This window comes from Electrophorus electricus, chromosome 7 (assembly GCF_013358815.1).
Source record: "Electrophorus electricus isolate fEleEle1 chromosome 7, fEleEle1.pri, whole genome shotgun sequence".
NCBI classification, from domain to species: Eukaryota; Metazoa; Chordata; class Actinopteri; order Gymnotiformes; family Gymnotidae; genus Electrophorus; species Electrophorus electricus.
In genome coordinates, this window is record NC_049541.1 from 18,867,557 (window position 1) to 18,890,673 (window position 23,117).

Consider the following 23,117-nt stretch of genomic DNA (forward strand, 5'->3'; position numbering starts at 1 on the left):
GCCGATGGGATTTGTTCCGTTTGTTGGACCGCAGGATAAGGAGATCCGCGCCGTCTTCCTTTGGCTTTTTGCTCAGCTGTTCCAAGGCTACCGCTGGTGTCTTCACATCATCCGCATCTACCCCGAGCCTGTCATCCGCTTCCATAAGGTACCACTCCATCAGGCAGGCGCAAACGCACGCAGAGTGAACGAAAGCTAACCCACAATGCCGCTCGGGCTGCATGGCTGAGTGAACGTGTCTCTTTGCCTGTTGCCCCGCCCTTCTCCCAGGCTGCTTTTCTGGGCCAGCGGACTCTGAACGAGGACGACTTCCTGGTGAAGGTTCTGGACGGCATGGCATTCGCGGGCTTCGTGTCGGAGAGGGGCCCGCCCTACCGGGCCACGGACCTGTTCGATGACGTGAGTCTCTCCCCTCAGCCGGCGCTGGAATCTTCGTCTGACGTGTCGGTGTAATCCCTCCCCTGTCGTCTTCTCCTTCTCCTTTTCTATCCATGCAGCTCATTGCCAGCCAGGTGGAACGGATCCGGACCGAGCAAGACGATTCGCGCAAAGTGATGAAACACATTGGAGAGCTCGCCGAGCAGCTCTTCAAAAACGTACGTGTTCGGTTTCGCGTGTGTTCTGAATGCCACACCCTCCGCCCTCTCAGAGGTTCAAGGAGCGCCACCTTTCTGTCTCTCTCTCTTAAAAAGCATTGAGGCAGAGAGTAGTTATTTTTATGTAACCCTGTTAAACAGATGTGTTCCTGTTTTAAAATCCCACCCTCCCTCCTACTGGTTTTGACTCTGTGCTGCATCTCGCCCCTCCAGGAGAATCCATACCCCACGGTGGCCATGCACAAGGTGCAGAGGCCGGCGGACAGCACTCAGTCCCGCACGGGCTCCTGCCTAGCCTCCTTCCCGCTCCTGGATGACGTGGCCGTGCAGCTGTTCATCGACCATGCCGCAGCTAAACTCAGCACGGCTCCGCCCGTGGTCAAGGCCGAGCTGAAGGAGATGGTTCCCTCTGGACCCCCGCTGGGTGAGTGGTAGGACCCAGCCACGCCCCACACCACAGAGCCTGGCCAACGTGCACGCTGCCGGCAAGGCTGTGATTTCGTGTGCTTCTGAGAGACGAAACGTTTTTATCATGATGTGATTGAAGGGTGACGACCTTTAGCTGTCCTGGAATTTTGAGACTGAGCATAGCCTGTTTTTTATTTTTTGTCCTTTGTCCACCCCCCGCTGTCTGCAGCAGACATCGTGGACAAGAACGGTAGTGTCCTCGCAAACAGCGCACGCAGGCTAGAGGTGGTCCGCAACTGTATCAATTACATCTTTGACAGCAAGATGCTGGAGGCCAAGAAGGTACATGAGACCACATGACACCTCTTTTGATGCTACCAGTAAAACCAGTACAAGCAGATACATGCAGCTGGCAGATTCCTAGGACTGCACAGTCATGCTCGCCTAACGTGTGTGTGTGTGTGTGTGTGTGTGCGTGTGCGTGTGCAGCTGATGCCAGCAGTGTTGCGGGCGCTGAAAGGGCGTGCAGCACGTGTGTGTTTGACGCAGGAGTTGAACCAGCATGTGCTACAGAACAGAGCTGTACTGGATGACCAGCAGTTTGACTACATCGTCCGCATGATGAACTGCACCCTGCAGGTACCGTCTTCCTAAGCCATGTTTACTTCAGCTATACCCTTTTAAGAGCACTCTTTTAACCTGGCTTGTGTGCGTGTGTGTGTGCGTGTGTGTGTGCGTGCGTATGTGCGTGTGGACATAGGACTGCTCTCACATGGATGAACATGGCATCGCAGCGGCGCTGCTTCCTTTGGTCACTGCCTTCTGTCGGGTATGTTAACCACACCAGCCATGCCGTGACGGCACAACACAGCTTCCTAGACAAAGAGGGGAGAGTGGCCTCTTTCTCTCACAATTACAAGTTTTAAAAATCAACCATTTTCTGTAAATCTGTGAGGTTTGTGTGAAAAATTATCAATCTACTAAATGCTCTGGTTTATTCCCAAATACTTGGGACTCAGTTGCTACTATTCCACAGGACTTAAGCATCTGATTCTAATAAAGTGTGTGTGTGTGTGTGTGTGTGTGTGTGTGTGTGTGTGTGTGCACGCGTTACAGAAACTTGGCGGTGGAATCACTCAGTTTGCCTACAGCTGTGTGCAGGAGCACATGGTGTGGACCAACATGCAGTTCTGGGAGGCCATGTTTTACAGTGACGTGCAGAGCCATATCCGCGCCCTCTATCTGGAGACGGGAGACAGGGATGCGCCCAGCCCTGTAAGACACACGGCCCCAACACACTTCCCCACCCAGGAAGAATAATATCCCAGACTATCTGACTAACGCGATTTGATTTCATTATATTATCAACTACTCATACATTGATTAAGATAAGATCAGATGAATATTATCGATTTATTGTACTTTTGATCGGCCGCCAGGGTGACGGCAGCCAGTTCTCGAGGTTCTGTGTAATCGCATTTCGTTTGTGAAATTCCTGTCTGAATTTTTCCTTCTTTTTACTTCATCTGACCACAAAATAGTTTGATAGTTTGGCAGTAAGCACCGTTTTCTGTCGTGGTATAGTTCAGAGCGTTTTGGGTTGCCTTGACTGGCTGCTTGTTTAATGTTTGTTATCTGACCCCTGCTCGCTCTCCTTCCTCTCCGCGGTCAGGGAGAGGAGGGGATGGTCGCTCCAGGGCAGCAGGGGGCACTGGAGCTGGCGTCGGAGCAGACCCGCCGGTGGCCCGCCCTGAGCAAGGAGACGCAGCAAGAGCTGGTACAGAAGGAAGAGAGCACCGTCTTCAGCCAGGCCATCCACTACGCCAACCGCATGAGCTACCTGCTGCTGCCCCTCGACACCACCAAGAACCGCCTGCTGCGCTCCACCGGCCTGGCTGAGGTGGAGAGCGTCAGCAACAGCTACGTCACCAACAGGTGCGCTTCACCCGCACCACCGCCAGGGCTCTGGCAGAGGGGCGGGGGTGCCGGAGCTTTTTCTCTTGGCTGTGATAAACTTCCTTTGTTTACATATCTGTGACAGAAAATGAGGAACGACGTTGAAATATTCATGTTTCCGTCTCACACTTCTTTCTTGTTATGCTCCAGAACACTATCGGTAATTTAGCTCATTATCCTTTCTTTTTTTTTTTTAACTTCCTCATAACAACATTAATCATTGTCTGACTCACACAAACAAACGTGACCTGGTGTATGCTCATTATATGCACGCTGAGACAAATGCGAGTGCCGTTACCGGGCCAGCCCTGGGAGCATGACGGTTGCTGGTTCTCCTGGAGGAACAAACGCGCGTGTGTGTTTGTGTGTGTGTGTGTAGCATTGCGGGCAGCATGGCGGAGAGCTACGACACAGAGAGTGGATTCGAGGACGCAGAGAGCTCAGACGTGGCCAACTCCGTGGTGCGCTTCATCAACCGCTTCGTAGACAAAGTGTGTAACGAGAGTGGTGTGACCAACGAGCACCTCAAGGCTCTGCACGCCATGATACCAGGTAGAGAAACGCACGTGGAAACCAGAGCCTTGCAGGTGGAGCATGCTGCTATTAACACCAAGCAGCTGAGGTTGATTCCTGGGAAGCAAGCATGCTGACACTGATCAGTGTGCCGGTCGCTCTGGATGAGCGCGTCTGCCAAATGTGTGAAAGTAAATACAACTGGCCAGCTCTTTTACAGAGCTGCTTATGGATACCTTCAGTATTATGGAAGACTGCCCTGTAGAAATATCCCTTACCTTCTGTAGGATAATGCTAACTTTTTTGTTTAAGTAACCGTGAAGTCCTGTTTGTGAAATATAGCTTTGTCGTTTCCGGCAAGACGTTCGTGAATCGGTCAATGTCATGGGTGTCATGCTCTGTGTTCTTTTCTCTGCAGATATTGTTCAGATGCACATTGAGACACTGGAAGCAGTCCACAGGGAGAGCAAGCGACTGCCTCCCATTCAAAAGGTAACCAACTCATATTTTTACATTGGGCTGGACTCCAAAGGCACGCTAGACCCCCAGGCAGGCCCACCCACGCCCTATGTCACCCCCACCACCGCCGAGTCAGAGTGCCACCCCAGGTACGTCTGACTGATGGCACGCTGAGTGGTGCATGCTGGTCTTTGTGGTCCCTGCCCCCTCTCTCTCCTGAGAAGAATGTTACAACCGGCAGCACAGTGTAATAGGATGGTCTGCTAAGTATTTGTGAAATACCTTTTAAAGGGATGCTTCACACAAAAAAAGCACAAAACAAAAAGAAACCAAAACCATGACTTGATGATGAGAAGTTTGTCAGACCTGCTGGTTATACAGGTATCTGTGCTAAATGTTCTGTTCCAAATCTCTGTCTGTTTACTGTTAGCCATTTTTGAGTGAAGTATCCCTAAGAATGATGGGTTGACATATATAATTTTTCACAAATGCTTTGTCCAGCATCCAGACAACTCAGAGTCCCAGTTCTTCCCCACATCGCTCCCTTAACACGCAGTCGACTTTCCCACTGGCATTTCTAGCTCTGGAGAGAAGCCCTCGTTTCTCTGGAAGGGAGGTCCGATACTCTGGCAGCCTTAATCGTTTTGTGCTGTCATGTTGAAAGGCTTTTTTATGAGACCTGCCAGTGCTGTCTCGCCGTGTGCAGCAGGCAGAGAGGACTGAGGCTGAAGCCTCTATAGAGTCACAGAGTCTTTAGAGTCACTCCTTAGAGTCATTGCTGACTGCCTCTGCTCTGGCACGCATGTCCACGACCCTCCAATAACAACATGTCTTTGTGAAATGCCACCAAAGTAATGTCGTTTAGATAGCCCTACACAGTCCATTTCTGCGGCATGTGTGTGTTCAGTGTGTGGTTTCCTTCCTTCTTCCACTGTGTGATGCAGTGGCCTTTTTGCGTGTGTGTTTTGGAGTGCTCTTTGGGTTTGACACATCAGTTTAAATAGCACGGGCATACTTGACACACTTGCATGCATTTACTCTGGAGAGAACTTCTGCTGATTTTGTCTGGACAGGAACAAAATGCATGATGGGAGTGAGTGTCAAATTGGGTTTGCATCTCCCCCCACCCCCCCCCCTGTTTGTCTCTCTCCCTCCATACAGCCCAAACTCTTGAGGCCCACTCTGTTGCCAGGCGAGGAGTTTGTGATGGACGGCATGCGTGTGCACCTCATGTCAGATGGGCGAGAGGAGGCCACAGGCGTGATGGGAGGCCCGCCCCTCCTGCCTGCAGAGGGTGCCATCTTCCTCACCACCTACCGCATCATCTTCAAGGGAACACCCAACGATCCTCTGGGTACGAGCCCATCACTCCTAAAGCTCTGCTCTGACCCTCTCAGCCTAGGACTAACATGTCACTGACGCTACCCGTCAACTGGCTAATACACTCGACTTGGTGAGATCGCATGGGAACAAACATCATCACCCACGATTCAGTGTCTGATGTTATGGTTCCTGATAACTACCGTGTGCTTATTGATGCTTTATTAAACATATCTAGTAACAAAAGAAACTAACTCAAAAATGGTACTTGCGTGCCACAGCAGAAAAAAAAAAAAGGTTTTCAGAACTTGCGAACTCTGTTGATCTGTGTAATGCACACTAATCAAAGAGAGGGTTGATGCCTTGTATATCTCATGAAATACAATGGCCAGCACTGCGCCTGTTGAGATCAAAAAGGGGTCACGTGATAAAATATCACCACAGATAAAGAGATTGTGTAGAACTGCCAGAGGAAAACAAGCTAAAGATTCTTGCGTAGCATTCTTACAGTGTGCATCTCCCCTTACAACAGGGCAGTCTGCAGTGACAGAAGAGCTTAAGTTTCAAACTTCCGCAACTCTAGGATTATTTTCTCAGTTATTAACTGCTTAACCCTGTTCCTGGCATTTTTATCCAAGCTTCTGCCTCAAAGTGCAAAGAAGAAATTTGCACATTTCCTTATTAACAAATAAATAACTACTAGAGATGGTATTGTGAGAAATAGCAGTAACTGCCCTGTAGCAAGCTGGCAGCCATCAGAAACTTTAATACCATCTGTGTGGTAGAACTCTGAAAGATTGTAAGACAGAGCAAACCAACAATTTGCTGTTTTTACCCTAACCCTGCTAAATTTTTTAAAGACGTTTTTAATAGTGTCTACTCATCTCTTAAAATAATCTACGCATCTCTTGAAATATTTCCAAGTGCATTTAAAACTGCTGTAGTGAACTCATTACATAAGAAATCTAATCTAGACCATTGTGTGTTTAGCAATCATAGGCCTACAGCCTGCCTGCCTTTCATGAGCAGGAAAAAGCAATATTTAACCAGCTTCAGTTTTTAAAAACGATACTGTCGAGAAGTTCCAGTCAGGTTTTAAATCTCACCACAGTGCAGACACTGTTCTAACTAAAATAGTCATTGATCTTGGATTCAGTGCTGCTGTCTCTGTTCTTTTTTCTCTTGGATCTGAGTGTGGTCTTTGACACAGTTGACCACAGCATTCAGGTCAATTGGAGAGAAAACTGGCTTGGTCTGTCTGAATGGGTCCTTACTTGGTTTCAGACATGCTTTAGAGAGACAATAGTATGCCAGACTTGGGGATCATGTGTGTAAGAACAGTATCTTGGCCTGTTGTAACAGTAATCTGTCTCGGGCTCCTTCTTTTTGGTATATATTCCTCAACACTGTTATTGCTTTTCATTTTGTATTATCTGCTTATTTCATTTTTTATTGAAGTTATTTTATATACATAAATAAGTAATGTATAAATAATGTTTTTTTTTATTTTTTTATTTTTATTATTATTATAAAACTCTTCTCTGGGCTCAGTTTGTATTCCTGTCACTTGTTTCTCTCTCTCTCTCTCTCTCTCTCTCTCTCTCTCTCACGTACCTTAAAAGCTTAAACACCATCAGAGAAGCAGACAGTGTGTACGGATTAAAGCGAGCACCTGAAGTCTAGGGCTAGCATCCGGAAGTGTTTTTATAAGATAAGCCCAGCTGGACAGCAAAGCTTTTGGCATCTGTGGTGTCTGTCTGCCTGTGCTTGTAGGGTGCTTTAAATGGCCCGTGGAAGGTATTGAGTGTCTGGGAGGGTGATGAGCTTTGTGGTGACAAGGTGATTTCTCCTCCTGCATTTGATGACCGTTTGAATGTCCTCGTACATCACGGGGCTGTTGTTGGCGAAGAGGTCTTGATGTTTTAGTGGTTTTGCTGAGGCAGTTGATTATATCCTGTTCCTGGCTGTCCTGAGTGGTGGTTTTGTTGCCTAAGCTGAAAGCAGCGTCATGTACCTTGAGCAGGGAATGAACCTCAGAAGATAAGCAGGGCAGCAGGTCTGATTGAGTGGTGACGGATGACGCGCATTCCTCCACGTCTGTGTGATTCCCCTGTAAGAAGGAGTGTCCTTGCCCACGCTCTGACCAGCGTTGCTCGGTTCATTTCCGTTCACGACGTTTGGCCGATGTCCGGAGTGGCCGTGCGTCTGTTCCCTGGTCGTCGACGTGACCGTGCTATCCATACCGTGCTGTCCCGGCTGGGCTACAGAAGAACCAGCCCATGCTCTGGTGGTTTCACCCAGTAACAGGTTAAAGGCACAGAAATGCAAAAAAGAAGCACCTTGTTGTGAAGCAGAGACCAGCAAAGTGTCACTGCATGACAATCTTGGATTCACATCTTATCAGGGATGTGCTGTCTGGAAGGATGGTGGTCTGCGTTTACCTGTTTGTGTGTGTTTAACTGTGTGTGTGTCTGCGTGTGTGTGTCTGCGTGTGTGTGTTTAACTGTGTGTGTGTGTGTTTAACTGTGTGTGTGTGTGTTTAACTGTGTGTTTAACTGTGTGTGTGTGTTTAACTGTGTGTGTGTGTTTAACTGTGTGTGTGTGTGTGTGTGTGTGTGTGTGTGTGTGTGTGTGTGTGTGTGTGTGTGTGTGTGTGTGTGTAACTGTGTGTGTGTGTGTGTGTGTAACTGTGTGTGTGTGTGTGTTTAACTGTGTGTGTGTGTGTGTTTAACTGTGTGTGTGTGTGTGTGTGTGTGTGTGTTTAACTGTGTGTGTGTGTGTGTGTGTGTTTAACTGTGTGTGTGTGTGTGTGTGTGTGTTTAACTGTGTGTGTGTGTGTGTGTGTTTAACTGTGTGTGTGTGTGTGTGTGTGTGTTTAACTGTGTGTGTGTGTGTGTGTGTGTGTGTGTTTAACTCTGTGTGTGTGTGTGTGTGTGTGTTTAACTCTGTGTGTGTGTGTGTGTGTGTGTGTGTTTAACTCTGTGTGTGTGTGTGTGTGTGTTTAACTGTGTGTGTGTGTTTAACTGTGTGTGTGTGTTTAACTGTGTGTGTGTGTGTGTGTGTGTGTGTGTTTAACTGTGTGTGTGTGTGTGTGTTTAACTGTGTGTGTGTGTGTGTTTAACTGTGTGTGTGTGTGTGTGTGTGTGTGTTTAACTGTGTGTGTGTGTGTGTGTGTGTTTAACTGTGTGTGTGTGTGTGTTTAACTGTGTGTGTGTGTGTGTTTAACTGTGTGTGTGTGTGTTTGTGTGTGTTTAACTGTGTGTGTGTGTGTGTGTGTGTGTGTTTAACTGTGTGTGTGTGTGTGTGTGTTTAACTGTGTGTGTGTGTGTGTGTGTGTGTGTGTGTGTTTAACTGTGTGTGTGTGTGTGTGTGTGTGTGTGTGTGTTTAACTGTGTGTGTTTAACTGTGTGTGTGTGTGTGTGTGTGTGTTTAACTGTGTGTGTGTGTTAGTCGGAGAGCAGGTGGTGACTCGTTCCTTCCCCATCGCCTCCCTCACTAAGGAGAAGAAGATCTCCGTCTCCCTCTCCATGGACCAGTTCATCCAGGAGGGCCTGCAGCTTCGCTCTTGCACCTTCCAGGTACTGGGATTTATCCCGGTCATGTCAGCACCTCGCTCCTGCCTCTCTCTCTCTCTCTCTCTCTCTCTCTCTCTCTCTCTCTCTATCTCTCTATCCCCCATCCTCCACACCCCTTTACTCGCTCACATTTCCCTCACACGCACTCTCTCTCTCTCTCCCCTCCGCTACTGTAGCTGATAAAGATAGGCTTTGACGAAGAGGTGGCGTCCGACCTGGCCGAGGTGTTCCGCAAGCACGTGCACAAGTTGCGCTACCCACAGCATGTGCAGGGCACCTTCGCCTTCACCGTGGGCCAGTCCGCCAAGCTGGTCGAGCACAAGACCAAGGACAAGAACCAGTCCCTGAGGTGAGTCGCGCGTGCGCGCACAGTCTCGCTCACTAGGGACATGATAGTGTGGGTTATCTGCACTTATGGCTGTTAAAGTGGTGTTCAACAGAGCTGCAGTGCTGGCAATGTTTAAAGTAAGTGTGAATGCGTGCGTGCCCGCGTGCGTGTGTTGCGTATCTCTCTCCCTGTCTGAGTCAGTGGAGTTAGGCAGGATGTCTGTCCAAACACTTTACATACTTTACTGTCCCAAAGGTCATGAGCAGAACATCACAGAGGCCGCATAGTTTTGCTGTAGAGTGCACACACCCTCATGATTAAAATCTTGTGCCTATTCTTTTTCTTGCACTCTCTCTGACTCTCACTCACTCTCTCTGTGACTCTCACTCTCTCTCTCTCTCTCTATCTCTGTGGGCCTCAGCTCAGCATTCCTGTCCTACGTTCAGTGCTCTTCATGTTACGATACTTCTCGTCACTCCTGTGTGTACCTTCTCCAAGTTATCTGTTTAGATGGAAAAGCTTGCTCACTTGCCTCTAATGTGAAAGCAAGCATGCATCCATGAGAGAGAGAGAGAGAGGGAGAGAGACAGCTTTGTGTGTGTGTGTGCGCATGTGAGAGCATGCGTGTGTTTCTGTCTTGTTCTGCTATGGGCAGTAACTCTCTGTGTCAGCCTGTTTCCTGTGTAGGTCATGTAGGTGAGAATATGTGCATGTGTCTTAGGAAACATGGGTGGGAAGGGGAGAGGAGTGTGTGTGTGAGTGTGTGTGTGAGTGTGTGTGTGAGTGTGTGTGTGAGTGTGTGTGTGAGTGTGTGTGTGAGTGTGTGTGTGTGAGTGTGTGTGTGAGTGTGTGTGTGTGAGTGTGTGTGAGTGTGTGTGAGTGTGTGTGTGAGTGTGTGTGTGAGTGTGTGTGTGAGTGTGTGTGTGTGTGTGAGTGTGTGTGAGTGTGAGTGTGAGTGTGTGTGAGTGTGAGTGTGTGTGAGTGTGAGTGTGTGTGAGTGTGAGTGTGTGTGAGTGTGAGTGTGTGTGAGTGTGAGTGTGTGTGAGTGTGAGTGTGTGAGTGTGTGTGTGAGTGTGTGTGTGAGTGTGTGTGTGAGTGTGTGTGTGAGTGTGTGTGTGAGTGTGTGTGTGAGTGAGTGTGTGTGTGAGTGTGTGTGTGTGAGTGTGTGTGTGTGTGAGTGTGTGTGTGAGTGTGTGTGTGAGTGTGTGTGTGAGTGTGTGTGTGAGTGTGTGTGTGAGTGTGTGTGTGAGTGTGTGTGTGAGTGTGTGTGTGAGTGTGTGTGTGTGTGTGTGTGTGTGTGTGTGTGTGTGTGTGTGTGTGTGTGAGTGCAGCACAGTATGAGCTCTGAATTATTGAACACTGGAAAATGTGAGCAGGCTTATGAACGTTCCCAACAGTGGTGCCGAACTGTTGTCATGGCACAGACAGACACCAAGCCGCCTGCTCCTCGCGCCCTCAACCCACTTCTCCTCCTCGCTGTTGTCATGGCCACACAACACAAGGGCCCCCTCAGTTGTTTTGGAAGTTAGATTTTTCTTTTTATTCTATTGATAATTGTTTTGTTTTTTTGTTTTTTTCACACAAGTGCCTTGTAAATGCAACCTAGTTTATTGTGATTGTGTTATAGGCTGAAATCTATCTGCACCCGCTCTAAATAAATTACACTTGCACACATACAAACACACATATACATACACACATGCGGGGACATGCCTGGTGCCCCCTGCCTGGGATGAGAGCTTTGTTCAGGTTATTTGTGTGGGTGGGTTGTGCACAGTTGTTCAGTGATGAAACTATGATAGACAGACGTTCCACACAGAGTTTCCAAAAGAACTGCTCAAGGACAGTGTTGATGTGGGACAAGTGTGAGTGGAGATCAGCGGCATTAAAACTGCCCTATAACACCACAGTGTTTGAGCGTTTTTACCACATCTTTCAGAACTCTCTCCAAGAACCTGGTGAAGAGTGCCAAGAGGACCATCGGCCGTCAGTATGTGACCAGGAAGAAGTACTCTCCTCCAACCTGGGAGAACCGGAGCAGCCTGCAGTCTGAAATGGATGAGGATGAGATCTCGGGTACACATGAGCACACACACAAAGCTTTCGCTCTCTGGGTGTGATGTCCTTCCTTTTAAGGAGCACTTGCTGTCTTTATGAAGACATTTGTTCTGTGTGTTAGGTTATGCACCTCAATACAGGCCCAAGGGTATTTGTGTAGAATTAAATGAGGAAAGAGAATTTATTTTAATCAGTAATGTATATGGTTACTATAGATGTTACTAAAGTGAATACTACAAGTGCTGTAGAAAATTCTTTAGAGCAGAAAAACATTATTAGAGTATTAAGTTATTTGTCTCTTTTGGAATCTAAACTTTCAGGTGTCCTAAACCAGTCATATAAGCGGTTGAGCTCTTCTTAAATTACTGTTGCACTCATTTAATATGCAGAAGAGGCGGGCCACTTGTTTGAGTGGCCGGGTTGTTACGACTTCCTCTAACCATCCAATCTGATTGGCCAGTGTCTGAGGAGGTGGAGCCGAGCTCTCACACCCTGTCGTCCACCATCCGCTCGTCCGACCGCCAGACCATGAGCAATGTGGTGGAGAGGGCCTGTTGCCGTGACTACCAGCGCATGGGCCTGGGTACGCTCAGCAACAGCTTGACGCGCTCCAAGAACGAGCCGTTCCGCATCTCCACAGTGAACCGCATGTACACCGTGTGCAGGAGGTGAGGCTCGCAGCCACAGGAAGTTGGTGATATGGTTGTATACAACATGCCGCCAACAGTTGTGAAATTGGCTATTTACGAGTTGTTGAGCCACTAGTTTTCACCCAACACACAACGTCGTGAAACTACTCGGCATGTCATTAAATATCTTTATTATTGAAGTGTTCAGACAGAGAAATGCTCTTCTGTGTTGTACCTAACGATAAAACGTTGCGTCGGCCCTGCTGTCCGAGTGTGGTGATGGTCGGCATGCGTTCCTGAACTGTGCCGTGCACCTTGCCTGCAGTTACCCGGGCCTGCTGATCGTACCCCAGAGCATCCCGGACAGCACCATCCAGCGCATCTCCCGCTGCTATCGCCAGAGCCGCTTCCCTGTCATCTGCTGGAGGAACTCGCGCACCAAGGCCGTGCTGCTGCGGTCGGCCGGCCTGCACGCCAAGGGTGTGGTGGGCTTCTTCAGGTCCCCCAATGCCCCCAGTGCAGGTGAGGCTCAGGGTGGCTAGTAGAAGAGTAAAGGAAACAGATCTGGAGAAAAGAGAGCTTCTGTAGCCTGATAACAGTGTGTGTGTGTGTGTGTGTGTGTGTGTTTCAGGGGCATCCCAGGCGGACTCCACGAGTCTGGAGCAGGAGAAGTACCTGCAAGCCATCATCAGCTCCATGCCCTTGTACAGCGAGATCAATGGCAGAAACACACTCAGTGGCTTCACATCCACACATATGAGCACCTCAGGTAAGACACATGCGCACAATATTCACACTGGTTTAACCTGTGCTGTATTACCTTTTGTTAACCCTTTTCTACAGCACTCAGTGTCACTGGAGGAATAAACAATGACATATCACACAGTTACTCGTTTCCTACACACACGTCTGACTGGTGTATGTCTGCACTTCAGACTCATCAGACAAGCTGAGGCAACCTAAAATCGGAGTACTTATGAAGCAGGTGATGGGAACGAAAGATGACCTGCCTGCCACGATCAGTCGTGGAGGTAAGGGTGGTGTGCGCGTGCGCGAGTGTGTGCGTGCGCGTGCGAGAGTGTGCGTGATGAGTATTTTGTCTGCAGACTCCAGTCCTGCATTGGATACCACATCCCTGTCAAAATATGTATTGGTCCTAAACCCTCTTTAAAAGTTTGCAGTCCCATTTAAAAAACATTTTTGCACAGGCCTATAAAAAACACTGTTACATTTAAAGTATAGACTGGCATTAGTGGTAGTGGGCTAATGCCAAGAGCCATGTTAGAGTAGCTATATCACCATATCCTAGTATAGTAGAGCTGTGTAGGAGTAGTTGTATTAGTGTAGGTGTCCTAGCATACACGCACTAGCATTGATGTATTAGAGAAGCTATATTAGCACAGATGTGCTAGCATAGCGTAGCTCTGCTAGCGTCGTAGATTTAGCGCAGCTTTGCTAGTTTATGTGCTGACAGTAATGGGCATCTTTGTGTTATCTGACGCTAGTTATGGGTCAGAGGGCAAGGGTCATCTCCCTCTCTCAACCTAGAGTTTCAGTCAAGGCCCGCGGCTCACCCAGAGGTACAGTAGAGTCCGCCCCCTGCTCTTCAGTCTAACCAATCAGGTCTCTTTAACAGTGATGTCAGCCTGCGTGAGCTGGTGCCCACCCAGCGTCTCCGTCTTCTTTTCTGGGCTAACCATATCGTTGACCACTGTGTCCACACATTACCAACTCGTTCTGTCTCCTGCTAGCCTGGCATCTGTGTGCATGTCACCCGCCACATTCTGGTAGTGCTTCATCGTCCGACATGCTGTTTGTGTTTGATCCGTGTGACGTGTTCTGACTGAAGCAGAAATGATCCTGTACTGATTTGTGTCCGACCCCCACCTGCTTAGATCAACCTCTGAACAAGCAGAGGCTGGGAGGCCAGTCTATTAATAAAAGGGGTGTGTGTGTGTGCGTGCGGTTCAGGAAAGTGGGGCAGTATCCGGGGCAGTGGGCGTCTCAGTGCCTACAATCCGGATGTGGGGAACCGGTTGACGGGGAAGGAGTCCCCCCAGGCCAACGGCGGGCCCTCGGAGCCCTACTTCCTCCGCCAGCAGCGTGCTTACCTCTACATCATCGGAGACAAGTCCCAGATCAAGGTACTGTAACGAGGGCCGTGCACAAGTGCTGCAATTTTTTCTGACCCTGAAATTACTGCGTTGTTGAAAAACAGCCTCTATACCGGGCAAATTGAACTAGTGTAATTGTTCATACTGCAACTATTGGAATATATCATCTATCATAGCCCTTGAGTGCATTTTTCCAAATTGTTTAGTTTTATTTTCAATAGGCTCATTTTGTGATATTTTAATGCTGATATCAGACTTTTATGTACTCCAGTTTAGTGTATTGTTAGTGATTCTGTCCTGTGAGCTATTTGTGTGGTTGTAACCGCTAGGCTGTGGTGTGTGGGCGTGCGCGTGTGTGCAGGGAGGGAAGCAGGACCCGCTCCAGCAGTGGGAGGTGGTCCCCATCGAGGTGTGTGACGTACGGCAGGTAAAGAACAGCTTTAAGAAGCTGATGAAGGCCTGTGTGCCCTCCTCCCTCACTTCAGACCTCAACATGTCCTTTCACCGCTGTCTGGAGGACTCCGAATGGATGAACCTGGTAACACACACACAGCCACATTCTTGCAAATACTTTTTTTGTATTTCTGACCTTAAGTTCATACTTGGATTCTTCTGTCACCCCAAGAACTTCATCTGTCATTCTCTGATGCAGTCAAATTACACAGAAATTATGCAGATAAGAAACTTCAAATACAGACAAATATATAACTTCATTTTCAATGTGTGTGTGTGTGTGTGTGGGTGGTAGCTGCACAGAGTCTTGCAGGTGTCTGTACTGGTGGTGGAGCTGTTGGCCACCGGCTCTTCTGTCATGGTCAGCCTGGAAGATGGCTGGGATGTCACAACACAGGTACCGCAAGTCTCTCTCTCTCGCTCTCTCTCACACCCACACCCACACACACACAGCTCCTGCGGTTCCTGGCCATTCTACAGTGCACTGTATGCCGAGTGCTGCTCCCTGAGCTCTGTGCCATGCGTGCACGCAGGTGGTGTCGCTGGTGCAGCTGCTCTCCGACCCTTACTACCGCTCGTTCGACGGCTTCCGGCTCCTGGTGGAGAAGGAGTGGCTGTCCTTCGGTCATCGCTTCAGCCACCGCGGGGCCCAGACGCTGGCCGGGCAGGGCAGCGGCTTCACACCCGTCTTCCTGCAGTTCCTCGACTGCGTGCACCAGGTACGACTGGTCCTGCGTGTGCAGGAATGTTTGAGTGTCTGACTATTTGTGGTTTGTGTGTGTGTGTGTGAGAGAGGGAGAGACATCTGCTTGGCTCCTTCCCACATCTCAGAACTGCTGTCTTTATTTCAGACTAAGCAAACATTACTCTTCTGCTCTCAGGTGTGAATGAAGAGTATTTGTCATCCACAACTAAAGTGTCATCATGACTCAACTGTTTGTCAGCATTGCTAAAGAATTCTTTGATCCTGGGGTTCCTGGAATCAGCTGCAAAGCTGCATTTTACAGTCACATTTTAACAGGCACTAGAGAAATTATGAAATAAATCAGTCACAGTAACCGCCTGCTACAGTCTGTTTGCCTTTATGTGCACGAGTTGACTGCGTCGTCTTCCTCCTGTACAGATCCATCTCCAGTTCCCCATGGAGTTTGAGTTTAGTCAGTACTACCTGAAGTTCCTGGCATATCACTACGTGTCCAACCGCTTCCGAACCTTTCTGCTGGACTCTGACTACGAGCGCATCGAGCTGGGTGAGCTTCTACTTCTGTGTCTCCACCCGCCCTGCACACGCACGCATACTTCCACAGGAGGAACTGGGCTGTGTGCTAAGACGTGTGCGTTGTGCCCATGTGTGGTGTTCTTAGTACTGGACTTAGTACTAACGTGTAGTACTTAGTGCCCATGTGTGCTGTTCTTAGTACTGGACTTAGTACTAATGTGTAGTACTTAGTGCCCATGTGTGCTGTTCTTAGTACTGGACTTAGTACTAATGTGTAGTACTTAGTGCCCATGTGTGCTGTTCTTAGTACTGGACTTAGTACTAATGTGTAGTACTTAGTGCCCATGTGTGCTGTTCTTAGTACTGGACTTAGTACTAATGTGTAGTACTTAGTGCCCATGTGTGCTGTTCTTAGTACTGGACTTAGTACTAATGTGTAGTACTTAGTGCCCATGTGTGCTGTTCTTAGTACTGAGCTGAAGCCTGTTCCTGCCACCTCAGATCCTGCTTTTCTTTTTTCTTCTCATCTCTTTGCCTTTGTTGGCATTGATTGACATGTCATTCACAACTTTGCAGCCAATTACACTAGTCCATTTTATAATGTGTGTGTGTGTGTATACTGTGTAGGGGTCTTGTATGAGGAGAAAGGGGAGAGGAAGACCCCCCAGGTCTGTAAGTCTGTGTGGGACTATATCGACCGTCTGCACAAGAAGACCCCCGTCTTCTATAACTACATGTACTCTCCTGAGGAAGAAGAGGTAATGGGGCTCCAGTTTCACAGAGCTGCAGAGGATTTGAGGGAACACACCTGACTTTGGCCGCCCCCTGTCTTTGTTTTGCCCCCAGGTCCTAAAGCCCTACACCTTCATCTCCAACCTGAAGGTGTGGGACTTCTACACAGAGGAGGTTCTGTCGGAGGGGCCGTCCTACGATTGGGAGCTGGTGCGGGGGCAGCCCGAGGGGCCCGGCGAAGAGGTGGCGCCGGCCGCTGAGAGGCCCGAGACGGCGGCACCCAAATCGCAGCGGCGCGTGGTCTGGCCCTGCTACGACAGCCTGAGCAAAGTGCTGCCAGACGCCATCACCAAGCTGCTGCAGGTCGGTTCCTCCACCAGGGCGGCACACCAGAGAGCAGGTTTATAACCGTGCGCCTGTGCAGCACTGATGCCTGTCTGTTTTGTGGGTGGGGAGTGTAGGATGTCCAGACGCTTGAGGCAGAGCTAGGACATGTCTCTGAGAAGTGGAAGGATAGCTGGGACAAGATCAAGCACATCCAGCGTACCGAGACCAAACTGGAGAGCCGGGTACAGATACCCTAACTCGTGCAGTGGTTCTAGGTCTCCGTGTTCAGGACTTCTAGATGTTCCTAGATGTTTAGACCCTTTCTCCTCACCTACACCTCTCTCTTCTCCTCTACAGCCCTCATTCTCCAGCTCCCTCCTGATGTCCTCCAACCTAGTCCACCAGAGGCGCTCTCAGGGCGTGTACCTGCAGGAGAGGGGTGTGGGCTCCTCCATCAACCTGGGCCTGGACTGCGAGGCCAGCGCCACCTCCACGCCCGCCACTGGCCGCCCTAGCACCAGCACGCTCTACTCCCAGTTCCAGAGCACCGAGAGCGAGAACCGGTGCGTACCCGCTGCCCAGGCCTCGAGCCACTGGGGCCTGGTGGTCAGGGGAGACCGTAGACATCTCGCTCCCACTTAACCTTTTAACCCTTCGTCGTTCCATGCAGCGTGGCTAGGCAGCCAAATGTTCCACTGCAACAGTAATATGCTACCCACTGATGGGTTGTAGCATTTCCATGTCCTCAAAGAAATGTAACTTTCCTGGTATCCCTTTGATTAAATGCGCCTCAGACGTGCGTCACGTGTTCTGTTTGACATTAGTTATTTGTCTCTTCCTCTAGGAGCTTTGAGGGAATCCTGTACAAGAAGGGAGCACTGCTGAAACCATGGAAACCACGCTGGTTTGTGCTGGACAAGACAAAACACCAGGCACGCATTACCTAGACCTTCTGCACCGCAGCACCTGAGATTTAGCGTTGCATAAAACAGTTTCAGCCGTTGTTTGTAATGAATAAACGCATGCATGCACGCTGGCGGCAGGCACAGCAGCCTTGCACTCACACACTCATCTTCATCCCTCTTCTTCCTACCCGCTCAGTTGAGATACTACGAGACAAGGCAGGACAAAGAATTCAAGGGGGTCATTGAACTGGCCGAGGTGGAGTCCGTCATTCCAGGCACCCCCACCATGGGAGCGCCCAAAACCATTGAGGAGAAAGCCTTCTTTGATGTAAGTTCTCTTTAATGGTCATGGGGTGAGCTGTTCAGTAAAAAAAAAAAAAATCCATATTCAGTCCATATTCTGTTCGATGTTATTAGACTCGCGACTGTCTGTTTCCCCAGCTCAAGACAACCAAACGGATGTACAACTTCTGTGCAACGGACAGCCAGAATGCACAACTGTGGATGGACAGTATTCAGAGTTGCCTATCTGATGCATAAAGGGGGGAGGGCCTCCGTGGACCATAGACTTTATTGTGATTGGAAGGGTGCCTCCTGGGCTTCCTGACAGACAAGGCTCTCAGCCAGTGACAGGGCTCCACCAGAGGTAGGGGTGGAGGTGACGAATGGGGTCAGCCTCTGTTGACAGTAGGTGGTATTGATCTTTTTTTTTTTAAAAAAAAGTGGCACCTCACCCCATTTCAGTGTTTTTGTTTAAAAAGGTATTTAAAAAGCAGGAAAAAATTACAAATCCTTACAAAGACATTGATCCTTAGCTTCATGGCATATGTAGTCAAACCACTAGACAGCCCCCTTCTCAGAAGCAAGGCACGATTCTTGGGTCTCTATTCTTCAGGTCTTAAGGTCCACGTGTCCCCTTACAAGTGAAGTATGAAGGACTTGCATGAACAACTATAGCTCCACTCCCTTCTACCCTCCTGCTCTGTAATGCTGCCAACTGCCCCAGAGTTGACTCATGGTACCTTTTAATACCATTACAGCTCTGCACTGTCACCAAGTCACTATTCTAGGTTCAGAATACTGAGCTGCAAGTTAGGCCTTGTTCAGCACACACTCACTGCCCTGACATCTAATTGGTTGGTGGTTCTTCCCTCTCTGACTGATTAGACTGGTCCCACTCTTCATCGTAATGATGCATTTTGGAAAACTCCGCACCAAAGGCTGGTGGAAGCATGCAAAAGCTGGGTGTTCTTTCAACGGTTCATGAAGGATCTTTTCAGTTAACTTTTCATGTACATAAATAAAAATAAAATATTGATCCTTGCCATCCATTTCTGACTTTAGATATACTGTAATAATCACTTATCCTCATGATCGGTTAACCAAAATGCCATTGGGAGATTACCTTCGGATTAGCTTGTTTACAAACAAAACAATACAATGTTCTTTTTTTGTTTTCTGTTTTCTGCAACAGAAATAATAAAAACCACTATCGATACAGAATTTTAGGCATGCTGAAGGAAAGGGTTTTTTTTGTTTGTTTGTTTGTTTTTCGGGGGGGGGGTTTTATGCACAGAATGATGAAAGCATGATTGTTTTTAAATGAGAAGATGCAGATGAACAGGGGGACAGTGGATGGAGGGGTGTCTTGGAAACAAGAGAAGTTCAAGTGTCTGTCCAGACCTGCCAAGGGCCTGGGAACTAGCCGAGTTAATGCCTGATGCCCGATTACATCTGCCACAGTGAAGCAGATCAAACAACTAGTTAGGAAGTACTCTGCCTGGTAGCCATATTTCAGTGGTTTCATTTGGTTATGATGTACTGCACTTAACATATCTATTGAACGTTTTTCAGTGTGTTCTCACAGAAGTACTTGTTAAGGTTTTGGGGGTGGATTTTGGATCAGTCTGCCAACCTATGCTAAACAATGTGTTAACTTTGTGTAAGCTCCAGGTAAGCGTGGCTTGCTGTTTTGAGGCTCACCGTCATGCACAGCCAGTGTCTGGTCAGAACCAGTGTTTTAGCTAGCCTGTTACTTTCTGTTTTGAATCTTGTACATAGAGGAGTTTGTCTGTATTATTCCATTAGAGAGAGTCTATTTAGCTGGACTTGGTGAGGATGCAAAGAAAAGTCTCGCTTCCTATTTTGTTTGCCCCTCCCAGTTTTCTGTTTGTTTTTTTTTTTTATCCCAGATTCAAAAACTAATACACACATACAGTGTAAAATAGGGTAATACCGCTGTCTTGTTGAACATTAAAATTTGAATTGTAGATTTTTGTCCTGATGATAACTCCCTTTGTATATAATATTCAGATTTCTATGTTTGTTAGTAATTTATTTAACTTTGTCTCCTGAATATTAGTCCTTAAAAAAAAAAACACCACCACTTAACTTTTTAATTAGAATCTCCAATATGTGCCATGGTTTATTTCTGTATTAACATAATTTTTTAAGATATGACAAATAAATCCTCAGTGTTTTTTTTCCTAACAAGGTGGTCCTCTGCCAGTCCGAGTCCTTTGGGTGTGGAGAAGTATATCGTTTCCTGGGACTGAGTGGTTTTGCATGTTGTCACTTAGAGAGCCCAGTCACTCATAGGCAAACCGCAGCCCTAACGCACTCTTGTTGCAGTAGATAATATCCAGCTTCCAGAATATCCCTGACAATAATACTGTATAATCTTTTTATTATTTATTTTCATGTTCCTTTTTTTTTTTTTTTTTTTTTTCTCCTTTCTTCTGAGCCAGGTTCTGTTGTCAATCATGTAATATATTTTTTAGGATTAAAACAAAATCACTGTGGGTTTCACTGCCTCTTGACTTTGTTAATGGTTTCTCAATTGTCTGTCATAGACACACTGGCACAAAACGTGTTTTGAGTTGGTACAAAGTGCTAAAACATGCTTGCTGGTTGGACTTGCTAGTCTTGTCCAAACTTAGCATCCAGCTACTCTGATGTTTATAACACCTAGTGCAATTCATACTTTTTTTTTTCTTTTTTTTTTTTTAGCAGTGTAACAAATAATCTTTTTTTTTTAATTATTATTACTTGTCAAATCCACAACATTCTGCCACCCTGAGAAAGGCCTGTTTCTTCAGCAATGTGCTTGGAGCCACTGGCTGCTGGATGGTGAAGTATTGTAAAAATGTGTTTGGAGGCATTTGTGTGGGTCTGTGCAGTTATGATGCTCCAGGACACTTCAGAGTTCACCCTGGAAAAGAGATCCATGCTCAGGAGTCCAGGCCTTGTTGGGTCATGTATACAGGATTGGGCAGTTAGTGTCCGCCTCCAAACTTTAGCCGTCCAATGACTTTCCTGAGTGGGGACCCAAACACTGCCTTCAGTGTCTCCAAGGAATCCTGCATTAGCACTCATCCTCCCAGTTTGGTAGCTGCTGTGGGGGAAGGATCTAGAAGGCTGGAATTACCAATGACTAAATTGGGCAAACTAGGGCGAAAGTGGGGTGCGCACGCATCCTCATTAAAAGCAGGGGCGGAGGTTGACAGGCATCCACCGCCACATAGTGGCATTACCTCCACCATGTTTCACACACGTGCTGCCAGAGTGGCCACCGCCGCCACCACCCTTTCTCCATAGCAACAGGATCAATTCTAGAACCTTCGTTAGCTTGCTTGGGAAGGAGGTAATGGTGCAGCAGCAAATAAGGTGGTTAAGAAACACCTGAATTGCTTAATTCCAAAATTACCTTTGGTCCCAATTAACATGAGTTCTACATATAAAAGGGGCTGTAAATCCTACAGGGTACACCTGATATGACCATGCATATCGTTTGAATTAAAATGGACAGTCATGCTAACTATATTGTCATTGTTTTGTTTGTGTACATAAGTACTGAGAAAAAACAAAGATTGTTTCACTGTACAAATATTTATGGACTGCATTGTATAAATTTACACTTGCTAAGTCAGTAGAATTCAGTATGAAAATCCTTTGGAGGAATATTTTTCCCTCTTTCTAAAAATAGAAACGTGGTGATGTGACATGGAGAATCTGACTTGACCACGGTTACAATAATCTGCATTAGTATACAGGATGTTTGAAGTGTATCCATAGTCTTCGATACTTCTCAGACTGTGAGAAGACTCTGAGATACTTCTCAACACGGTGAGTATATGAAACAATGCTTGTTGCAGTTCAGCGAGGTTTTTTTGAATACTTCGGATACCACAAGTTTTAACAACGACGGATTCTATTTGTTCAAAACCAGGAAATGTTTTTTTCCTTGTATCTACTGGTCCGTTAGGGAAACAAATAAAGGAAGTAAACGTTTTGTACAAGGTTGCATCTTTCTTCAGTGTTCCTGTTCCAGGAACAGAATCGGATTGTGTATAAACGGCCTCCTCATTTTGATAACAGCTAAAATGGATGTCATTGTTTACTGAGGAGGAAATGCGGTTGGCTGTATTTCTTTCTAACTGAGCGATGCAGTGCCTAGTTGAAAACAGGCCTTGCATATCAGTTTGAATGAAATCAAATGCAGTTAATTTTGTAGACCAAGTTACAGCTAGACTCTTGCGGAAAAGATTAGCTCTAACTATGGTTTATAGATAACAGAAGTTACGAAAGAGACGGATGTAACTGTTGCTGAATAATCCGCTAGGTGCTCTGGGGGCGTATTCATACTTGGCAGATTTGATTCAATTAAAGCAAATTCTGGTGCGATTTCTTCCGGGGTGTGAATGCTGGCGCCAAATAAGCGGACCCGTCCGAGCAGGTGGTGCGGTTCGTTTGAAGTATAAACAGCACGAACCAAAGACATGTCAACGAACTAAACGGGGGGAGACGTTCATCGCACTCCGTTGCAGCTTCTTTTCTATGTGCAGCGGAGGAATTTGCTGAGTTTCCAGATTGTCAAAAAAACACCAAGTACACACAACGCCGATAAGTGCGTTAAGACCATAGACTTTATCATATGTTCGTCATACATCACTTTTTAAAAATGTATTTTGGTCCGCTCGTAAATTTGTGAGCGCAAATGCTGAGCAAATCAGGACTAAAATGTAAAAAACTTGTAATTTATTTGTTTGGACCAGACCTACAGAATTGAACTACAAGTATGAACACACCCTTATTGTCAAATACATTTTCCACATACATTTCCTGGTCGTAAGTATCTCCGCTTTTGGCAACCTTTTATTAACAATTGGGAAGGCCTGCGTTAAGATTTACTTTCAGACTACAAATATGTTTCATGTTCGGTTTGAAATTCCCACCAGATCATAAAGCTGGTTAGTCATTTAAAATTTAGCTCCACCAGGAAGCTGCTCAGCCAGACTGTGGTTCCTCTAGTGTCTGTCGGGCATGACTTTGCAGGAATGACAGCCCCCTTACACACGTTTTCCTGGGATTAGTAAGAAAATAAAATCGGTTGTTTTGTAATAAATGGCCTCGGTCTGCGGACGGATTGTGCTGTCCTTGCCGTGAGGGTGTCTCTTGTATATTTGGTAGAGGTTAAAAAGTTCTGGCAAACGAAGACTTTTGAGTTGCAGTTGTCTTCCCCTAAA

The 23,117-nt window shown here is 47.3% G+C and overlaps 1 protein-coding gene across 5 annotated transcripts in view; it reads left to right on the top strand.

The window, feature by feature from the left end:
• sbf1 (SET binding factor 1) overlaps positions 1-20,400 on the top strand; it is a 41,730-nt gene extending 21,330 nt beyond the window's left edge. For 4 of the 5 annotated variants that reach the window (XM_035527738.1, XM_035527739.1, XM_035527740.1 and 1 more), the window contains 32 exons: positions 35-148; positions 271-399; positions 498-596; positions 810-1,020; positions 1,234-1,346; positions 1,494-1,643; positions 1,765-1,833; positions 2,121-2,279; positions 2,677-2,939; positions 3,340-3,512; positions 3,892-3,965; positions 5,094-5,286; positions 8,703-8,830; positions 9,004-9,176; positions 11,095-11,231; positions 11,674-11,881; positions 12,168-12,364; positions 12,474-12,611; positions 12,778-12,873; positions 13,348-13,422; positions 13,814-13,986; positions 14,318-14,494; positions 14,705-14,806; positions 14,943-15,128; positions 15,533-15,659; positions 16,256-16,386; positions 16,475-16,723; positions 16,822-16,929; positions 17,045-17,250; positions 17,532-17,619; positions 17,789-17,920; positions 18,034-20,400. In XM_035527738.1, coding sequence (XP_035383631.1) covers positions 35-148; positions 271-399; positions 498-596; positions 810-1,020; positions 1,234-1,346; positions 1,494-1,643; positions 1,765-1,833; positions 2,121-2,279; positions 2,677-2,939; positions 3,340-3,512; positions 3,892-3,965; positions 5,094-5,286; positions 8,703-8,830; positions 9,004-9,176; positions 11,095-11,231; positions 11,674-11,881; positions 12,168-12,364; positions 12,474-12,611; positions 12,778-12,873; positions 13,348-13,422; positions 13,814-13,986; positions 14,318-14,494; positions 14,705-14,806; positions 14,943-15,128; positions 15,533-15,659; positions 16,256-16,386; positions 16,475-16,723; positions 16,822-16,929; positions 17,045-17,250; positions 17,532-17,619; positions 17,789-17,920; positions 18,034-18,132 — 4,677 coding nt within the window. In that variant the 3' untranslated portion in view covers positions 18,133-20,400. The remainder of the gene's footprint in view (positions 1-34; positions 149-270; positions 400-497; positions 597-809; positions 1,021-1,233; positions 1,347-1,493; positions 1,644-1,764; positions 1,834-2,120; positions 2,280-2,676; positions 2,940-3,339; positions 3,513-3,891; positions 3,966-5,093; positions 5,287-8,702; positions 8,831-9,003; positions 9,177-11,094; positions 11,232-11,673; positions 11,882-12,167; positions 12,365-12,473; positions 12,612-12,777; positions 12,874-13,347; positions 13,423-13,813; positions 13,987-14,317; positions 14,495-14,704; positions 14,807-14,942; positions 15,129-15,532; positions 15,660-16,255; positions 16,387-16,474; positions 16,724-16,821; positions 16,930-17,044; positions 17,251-17,531; positions 17,620-17,788; positions 17,921-18,033) is intronic. The other variant, XM_035527741.1, reaches the window with a different exon arrangement.
• Positions 20,401-23,117: the final 2,717 nt, after the last annotated feature.